Below are 9320 nucleotides of genomic sequence, written 5' to 3'. Positions count from 1 at the left end.
ATTCCTTCCTTCCTTTCTTTCTTTCTTTCTTTCTTTCTTTCTTTCTTTCTTTCTTTCTTTCTTTCTTTCTTGCCAGTAGTGATTATCTGTGTTATAGACAAGCTAGGTAAATGATGTACTATTGCACTCTTTACGAATAGTGGGTTCACAGATCTGAGGTGTAGAAGAAATTCAAAGATTAAGTGATCGTTTTCTAAAAATTGGATTAGAAAACTATTTCTTCAGGTTCAAGGCATCTGAACAGTAAGTTAAAAAGACCAAGAGAATCAGAAATCCCAAGCAATTGAACTTTGGGTCATTTAACTCAAGATAGCTAAGTGCTGTGACTTTGAATGAGAGTTTCACTTTGTAGCATTTCCCTGCCTTTTCTCATATATGGAGACTTGGTCTTTTAAATATTGATATTCAAGGTGTTACATCTTAATTTTGAATTAATACAGGAAAGGGACATTTCTATAGAATCGTATTAAATGTAAAAACAGCATGTAAAATGTATTTACCTTCTATAATCTGGAATTATGCATTTTAGGTGTGTTTTGGGTCATATTATGGTCCATGTGGAATGTCAGAGTTCTTTCATTTGCATTAAATTTGAATTATTTATAGTAACAATTTCTAATTCTATGTCTCTTTAAAAGACCAAGCATTCACAAAGGTATGATGCTTGTTAGACCTATGTAAATATTTATAATTTCCCAGGAAGCCGTGAGATGTCCAATCTGTCATCTACTCCTGAAGGTGACACCTTCTCCACTGTGGCACCCAGCTCCCACGCCTTCACTCCTTCTCAGAACAGTGTCTTTGAATCAAGGTTATGCCTCAGTCACCACTCATATCCCTAAACCAGTAGCTAGACTGTTTTTCAGTGTAGTGATAAATTATTTTATTTTATGCTCATGAATGAAGTTTTTGCTGCCAGTATCCATGTGTACCAGTTTTTGCCTAGTACCCACAGAGGCCAGAAAAGGACAGCTTATCCTCTGGAAAGGAAATCACAGACAGTCGTGAAACACTATGGATGCTGGGGACCAAACTCAGTTCTTTGCAAAAGCAGCTAGTGTTGTTCATTGATAAGCTATATTTTCAGCTCCAACAAATAAATTGTTAGTCACCAAGTGTATGTGTGTATGTATGTGTGCATGTGCATGCATGTGTGTGCATGCATATGTGTGTGTGCATGCATATGTGTGTGTGTGTGTGTGTGTGTGTGCATGTATTCCCAAGTGTTTTGAGGCTGAAGTCAGCATCAGTTGCTTTTCTGAATGGCTTTCTGTTTGGTTTTTGAGATAAGGTCTCTCATTGAATTTGGATCTCATCTATTCGGCTTGATTAGCTGGCCAGGAAGCCCCAGGATCCTCCTCACTCGGCTTCCCCAGTACTGAGATCGTAGGTGTGCAGAGCTGTGTCTAGATTTTCACATAGGTGCTAAGGCTTCAATCTCAGGTCTTCATACTGTGCGGCAAACATTTTATCGATGGAGCTACCTCCTGATCCTCACCAATAATTTTTTCTAAAAGGATGTTATAGAATATTGCTATACAGAATGCATCCTCAGATCTGATGGATCTACAAGAACGGTGCCCATTGCTGAGATAGTGCAGACATTGTTCGGCCTTGTGCATAATTGACTCATTGGCTGGAGTAGGTCTTATGGGAACTGATAGAGAAGCCTGTATCCCTTCTGCAGGTCATCTGTGTCTGTGTCGGAGGAAAGGCTGAGTACTATGAGACTCCTGTTCGGGTTTCTTTCCATGTGACTTCTTCTGATTCTCCCATGTGGCATAGAAGCTTCTGGCTTGTCCTTCAGGCTCTACTGAACTTGAGCTTCAAACCCCATTCTGACATTCTTCTTTTCCCTTGCACTTTAGTGTTTTTTCTATCTCCTAATCCTTCTTTCTCAGACTTGACACCAGTTCATTTCTTCTGTCTGTCCCAAACCTGAGGTATGGCTACATCTTCTCCTGTATCCAGACAAGGAGACTTTTCCTAGCCCTAACATGACACACGACCATAACCTGAAAAAAAAAAAATCCAGGAAGGATGGGACTGAAATGTCAACAGGAAGTGATCCTGTAGAGAAACATATTGGTGTGAGTTAGTTGAAAAGACTTATACTCAGTGAAAAGAGAGTTCAGCAAGGAGCCCCGGGATTTAAGAAAGGACCTTCACCAGGGGAATTCCTGGGAAGGACACAAAAAGGGTAGAAAAACAGCCTTTCAAAAAAAAAAAATAGTTGGAGGACCTGACAGGCATCTCAATGGCTGTCTTGCAAGTTGGCTGTGACTCTGAGGACCTGCATGAAGCATTTGCTTGCTTTGTGCTTTCCTTCTTTCCTTTGTGAGTCTCTAGCAGGTCCTGGCTGCCATCCTTGACTTTAATGCACAATTTGCTTTCATAAGTAGGAAGAAAAAAAATCTTATTATTGCAAAGAATCAATGAAAAGGAATGAAATTAAATAAGTAATGCACTAGAATTATGTCTAGATTTTTTTATTTGTAGCATGAGGTTATCAAAGATTGTTTCTAAAATTGTCTTGTAAATCTCTTTTGAATCCCAGGTATTGCAATTTCAGATGAACTTGATAAGGTAAGTTGAGTTCTGTATCTAATGACCAAATATAGAACTTATGTTTGAATCTAGATCTAAATTATTTTTTCGGAAATATAAAGCATGTTCCAATATGTTTATTTAAAGTGAATATTTTAGTACTTAATGAAAAATATTGCAATAAATATTTATCATCTACAAAATTTGCTTAGACTAACTAGAATCATCAAATCATTATATGAAAATGAAAAATTCATAATACTATGAATATTATTAGAATTTGGCCATATTTAAGATGATGATTATGATGATGATGATAATGATTGTCACCATGTTGATGATGATTCTTGTGATGATGGTGATGATGTTGGTGGTGATAATGGTGATAACCATAGTGATGGTGGTGATAATGATGATGGTAATGAGTGATGGTAGTCATGGCGATGGCAATGTTGACGCTGGTGATGTTGGTAGTAACCACAGCGATGATGGCAATGGTGAGGATGGCAACCATGATGATAATTTTATGGTAGGAACTTGACATTTTCTATCTATGCCCTTCTTCATTAGCAATTGTTGACTTGATTTAACTTTTCAAGATGCCAAGAATGTTGTGACGATGGGCTGAACTGTGGTGATCCTTGTCAGGGTGGTGAAAGCAGTATGGACAGGAATACACATATCAAACACATATTTCAGCAGTGACCCCTGCTGAACTCTTCACTGGCTTTGTTTCACCACCCCCCTTCCCGTGCTCTGAGTGGTGGTGGTACTGCTGTACCTTTTCTGCTGCTATCAGGAACCTTTCCTTAAACTTAAAAGACTTTGGCTCTCAGTGGGTGATTGTGAGCTGCCCTGCCGCGAACTCAGGGGCCTCCCACAGCCCATCCTTCTCCACACACTTTCTTCCCAGTGCTGGGCTGGGGGAGGGGGTGCCTGGAGTCCAATTCTCAAATCTGCATGACAACGCTTGTTTTTTGTTGGTTTGTCTAATCTGTATATGAAAACGTTGTGGAAATGTATTTCCTTCATTTCAGCGGTGGAAGACAGCAACAATTGTCATAGGTAACTTACCTTTTCGAAAAGATATTTATGTCAGCGAACAAAAACTTGATGCCACTCATATTTGATATTCAAGGGCAGGAAAGGCTCCCAGGGCTTTCTTGAAGACCTGAGTTCTGTGCCAGCCAACTGTTGCATCATATTAAAGAGCCTGTCCCACAGCACCCCCTTGTGGCCATACAGCTCACAATCCTGAATTTTTCTGACCAAAAAAATACCAGGTACCTGTAAATACAATACTTTTTTTTTTTTATTCAATTTTGGAGTAGTTCCTTTTCTAGAGGGAGAATTTGTAATATAATCATTAACATTTCTCCCTTCCCTTCCTCAAATCCCTCCCATCCCCACTCTGTGGCCTCTTTTTTCTTTAATGTCATCATATGTGTGTATGTATATGTATAAATATATATATATATTCCAAAATATAACCTGTTCAGTCTTATGATGTTACTTGTATGCCTTTTAGGATTGACAGCCAATTGCTGTGCTCTGTGATTTTGTTGGCTTGGTCCCTTTGTCTTCAGTGTAATAATAAAAACACACACAGCCTTTTACTGTCAATCCCACAACTTTGATGTTCCACTAGAGATACATTTTTGTCTCTTTATAAAATACTCAGTTTTACTATCCCATGCCAATGGAGCTATTATTTTGACTCCATCATTTTCTCTGTGACCTTTAAAGTTCGTGAATTCTGAGAAGTGATTTTTTTTTTCCAAAGAACCGTGTGAATCCCATCATTCTCTACTCTCCAGCTGCTTTCCTTCCCTTCCTGTGCGGATCACTGGATTTCAGTGGTGCTGAAACATTGCAGCAGCACAAATCCATCATCCCGCTCTTCTCTACTGTGGAGACTGATATCAGCTCGGGCCTTGCATCAGCATCTCTGACTGCAGGTGCTAGGTCACCCCTCTTTCCTGCTTTCTCCTGTGCAGGTCGCCGGTGCTCCTCAGTGTGAGGTCCCTAGGAAGATCTCTACAACTGACATGTCGCCCTCTCTAACTTCAGCCGGGTCATGCTAGGTTGGAGTTGCCCAGGGATCTTTTCTATCCAAAGCCCTTAACTTCCTCTCCCCTGTTCTTCTTGTCATGTACTGTAATGTGCTCATAAGTTTTGAGGGGTAGGAACTAGATGTCATTGAGAAGTCACTATCCTGCCCCCACAGCCGTTCTTTGAGTACAGATGGCAGGTCTAGCTGCCTACTTTCCTATTCAATTAATATATAATTTATTGAGTAAAAAACTTTCCAAGTATCTTGGAAACCCTTACAATGCCACATGGTAGACAGAACTGTCTGGGATGGCCCTCAGTTACGCTTGGCTGAAAATAATTTCTGAGAAATTGCTTCACTTCAGGAGTGTTCTATGTGATCTGAATACATATCTATCTGTCTTTCTGTCCTTCTACTGAGTCTCACCTGGCAGAGGATGGCTTTGAACTCATTCCCTTAGGCTGTGTATGACCTTGACCTTGCTCCTCCCACATCCTGTGTTCCTAGTGATTAGAATACAGGTGGTAAGTGTCACCTAGTCTAGTTTGTGTGTTCTGGGACGAGACCCAGGGCTTCCCTCATGCCATCAAGCACTCTAACACCTAATCTGTAGGTCTTCTAGCTTCTTTCTTTCCCTGCATCCCTCACTTTTTTGTACAGGCTGCCCCCATCCCTTGGCAGATCCCTTCAGCTGACTGCTTTCTCAGTGTCTGATATTCGGACACTCTACCTAAGACAAGTCAGCAGAGGAAATTCACTTAGGCAGAATCCTGCTGGAAGTTTTTCTCAGAACTTCTGCTACCTGACAAAATTAAGACCATATTTCTAAGACTAGAATTAAGCTTCCATCTTATGTCTCACATCTGTGCTTCAGGCTTAATTTTCCTTTTTGCTAGTCAGATACTGTGATGTACACAGCAAGGCCTAGGGTAGCAAGGCAGCAAGGCAGCACTTGTCAGTGGTTTTATTTCTTTTCAGGTCTTTGACCATCCTTCTAATTCCAGCATTCCTAGGTCACCTTGAAGACATGATTGTTTCTTAGAGAACACAGTGACTTCATGAAAATGGCCCTTCTTGTCGGACACCATGGTATTTGTGTTGTGCTATCAAAAAAGAGGCCTGGTATTGTGGGAAATTCCCCATATCATCCTTAAATTGATTCTTGGAGACTTTCATTTCATAAATATGTACCACATCCTTCCTGCCCTGCCAGGAATTATTTAAAGATGCTGGTTCATTGTCCCTCATGTAGATGACAACCATTAAAAGATGACATGAATTTCCCAAGAAAATAGTTTTATATGCATAGCTAAAGTATCAAAAATATGAAATATTTCAAAGTATGTATGAGGGATCATTTCAAAGAGAGGAAAACACAGACCCCCATAGAAGTGTGGTGTCCAGTTTCTGTGCTTTCACACTGCACAGGAAGCTGTGTGACTCGGTGTCACTACCACTCATAGGATCAAAGTAAAAGGACAGGTTGAGGGATCAGTCCCCCTCCTTAGACCTAAGCGATCATCTTTCATCTCCTTTGTTGTATTATGCATTCAAAAATATTCTCAAAAATAACCTTACACTTCTTAAAACAAAGAATGCAGTCATGGAGGTAAAAGAGTTGCTTGTGGTGTGTGAGAAAACTTAAGAAATCACACTGCTGGACAGAGGGTGCCTGATAACACAGAACAAACAACTGTGTTAAAGCCAGGCAAGTGATGTGAATTGATGCAGAATGTCCCTGGCCACTGGAAAACCCCAAAGCAAAGTCATGGCAGTGTTCACTGCCATGCGAAGCATCAGGATTGTAGCTACTACAGAAGAACAAGGAAACAGAAAATAGCAAGTGTTGAGTGTTGGTACGGATGTGGAGAATGTGGGACTGTGTACATCATTGTTGGTGGGGATATGACATAGAACAGCAACTATGGAAAACGGCATACAGTGCCTTCAGTAATTAAAAGTAAAATTTCCATGTGCCAGAGTTTGGGTGGGAATATAAAAACCAAACAGCCACTATGGAAAACAGATGGGCAGTTCTTCAAGTGGTTGAAAATCAGCTCACCATATGCTGTGGTTTTAACATTGTGTCCTCTGAAAATTCACAGTGAAACTTCATACTCACAGTGTTAAACCTCATAGTATTAAGTGGCAAAGGTTTTCAAGTGACTGGGTCATGAGGTGCCAATCACAGACATTAGTTTCCTGTGAAGGATTCGCGGAGCCTGCTTGGCCATTCCTCTGTCCTCTCCCATGTGAAGACAAGGTACTCTGCCTGTAACGCTGGAGCAAAACTCACCATCATGCAATAGAGAATGGGGCTTTATAGGAGATGTTGGGAAGTTTGATCTCAGAGACCCAGCCTCTGGAGTGGTGAGAAATAAATTTCTATTATTTTTATGTGATGTGGGAGTGTCATATATCAATCTGTTGATTTCATTGGTTAATTAAATAAGGAGACTGCTTGCCCTGATAGGTTGGGACATAGGTGGGAGGAGTAAACAGGAGGAAGAGGAAGTGAGGTAAGACTCCTCAGACAGACGCGAGATAGCTCTGCTCTCAGAGACACACGCGATGAAGCTCCGACTCAGGATGGACGTAGGCTAGAATCTTCCTGGTAAGCGCACCTTGGGGTGCTTACACACATTATTAGAAATGGGCTAGTCCAGGTGCGAGTTAGCAGAGAAGAGGCTAGATATAATGGGCAAGTAGTGTTTAAAAGAATACAATTTGTGTGTTGTTATTTCGGGCATGAGCTAGCAGGGGACGCAGCCCCACCACTCCTATTTCAACATTTATGTTACCTAGTTTAAAATATTTTACTGCACAAGTAGATAGGAGTTAAGATGGCGCGTGATAAGGAAACCCCAGCTATAAATACACATCTAAAAGAAGTAAGGCAAGATCTGTGAGAGGCACTACCATATCCTGTTCCCAGTGGTGTTGTTCACCAGGACATGAGAACAACACAGATGCTCACCAGTGGGGAAGTACACACAGTGGCACACAGTCAGCCAGCGAAAGAGTGACATACTGTGACGTGTATAGCATCACTGAACTTTGAGGCACTTGTGCTAAGGGATATAAGCCAGACACAGAAGACAAGTGTTACATTGATTCCCCTGTGTGTATTTGGCGTCCCCATGTCTAGAAACAGAAGTCCAATGGCAGTTTTCAAGGACTACGTTCTGGGGAGATGGGGAGCTCCTGAATGAGTATAGACATGTAAATGTTTAGGTCTTTGATCCATTTGGACTTGAGTTTTGTGTATGGTGATAGATATAGGTCTATTTTCATTCTTCTACATGTTGATATCCAGTTATGCCAGCACCATTTGTTAAATATGCTTTCTTTTTTCCATTTGATATTTTTTGCTTCTTTGTCAAAAATTAAGTGTTTGAAGGTATGTGGATTAATATTCAGGTCTTAATAACACAATGTACCTTATCATATCACCATGGTTTAAAACTAGAAGTCAACAGCAATGCAAATTCCAGAAAACCCATCAATACATGGAAATTAAACAACGCTGACCTGAATTATCAATGGGTCAAGGGAGAAAGTAAAGACTTTCTAAAATTCAATGAAAATGAACACACAACATACCAAAATTTATGGGACACAATGAAAGCAGTGTTAAGAGGGAAGTTCATAGCACTAAATGTCTACATAAAGAAGCTAGAAAAATCCCACACTAGTGAATTAACAAAACATTTGAAAACTTTAGAACAAAAAGAAGCAAACTCACCTAAGAAAACTAGATGGCAGGAAATAATGAATTGAGAGCTGAAATCAAGAAAATAGAAACAAAGAAAACAATATAAAGAATCAGTGAGACAAAGAGTTGGTTCTTCGAGAAAATCAACATAATAAACAAACCTCTACTCATACTAACTAAAAGGCAGAGAGAGAATATCCAAATTAACAAAATCAGAAATGAAAAGGGGGACATAACAACAGACACGAAGGAAATCCAGAAAATTATCAAGTCATATTTTGAAAACCTATACTCCACAAAATTGGAAAACTTAAAGGGAATGAACAGCTTCCTGGATAAATATCACTTACCAAAATTAAATCAAGACCAGATAAGCAAATTAAACAGACCTATAATTGCTGAAGAAATAGAAACAGTCATCAAAAGTCTCTCAACCTAAAAAAGCCCAGGACCAGATGGTTTCAGCTCAGAATTCTATAAGACTTTCAAAGAACTTAATACCAATACTCTTTTAATTATTCCATACAATAGAAACAGAAGGACATTGCCAAACTCTTTTCATGAGGCTACAATTACCCTGGTACCCAAACCACAGAAAGACAATACTAGAAAAGAGAAATACAGACCAATCTCACTCATGAACATTGATGCAAAAATACTAAATAAAATACTGGCAAATTTAATCCACTGGGTATCGTTACAAGAAAGTAGAGGATGGGCCTCCCTGTGCTCTTACTCAAGAAAGGAACTTTATAGCGGCGACTACATGACTTTCAGAAATGTCATCAGAATTACCACTGTCTTCTACATGCTGGACTTGAATCCCTCATCCTTGAATATTTAAGTAGATGAATAGTCATGATAAAGAATATAATAGATAGTAATGTCCTAGCTAGTGACTGCTATATGCTAGCTGTTGGTTCAGCACTTCACATAGGTGATGCCATGTCACATGGCCCACTTGGTACACACCACAGGAGGTTCTAAATTATCTACTTGTATCGT

At 39.9% G+C, this 9320-nt stretch overlaps 1 protein-coding gene across 1 annotated transcript in view; it reads left to right on the top strand.

Annotated features, from left to right (window-relative positions):
- Positions 1-9320, top strand: part of CUNH8orf34 (chromosome unknown C8orf34 homolog) — a 365453-nt gene that overhangs the window by 112822 nt on the left and 243311 nt on the right. Inside the window, exon 5 of the mRNA XM_050142135.1 lies at positions 2558-2586. Coding sequence (XP_049998092.1) covers positions 2558-2586 — 29 coding nt within the window. The remainder of the gene's footprint in view (positions 1-2557; positions 2587-9320) is intronic.

This window comes from Alexandromys fortis, unplaced genomic scaffold (assembly GCF_014885135.2).
Source record: "Alexandromys fortis isolate MF-2015 unplaced genomic scaffold, M_Fortis_MF-2015_v1.1 scaffold_41, whole genome shotgun sequence".
In the NCBI taxonomy this organism is placed as follows: domain Eukaryota; kingdom Metazoa; phylum Chordata; class Mammalia; order Rodentia; family Cricetidae; genus Alexandromys; species Alexandromys fortis.
Note: the sequence above shows the minus strand (reverse complement) of the source record. Positions and strands in the feature narration are given on the sequence as shown.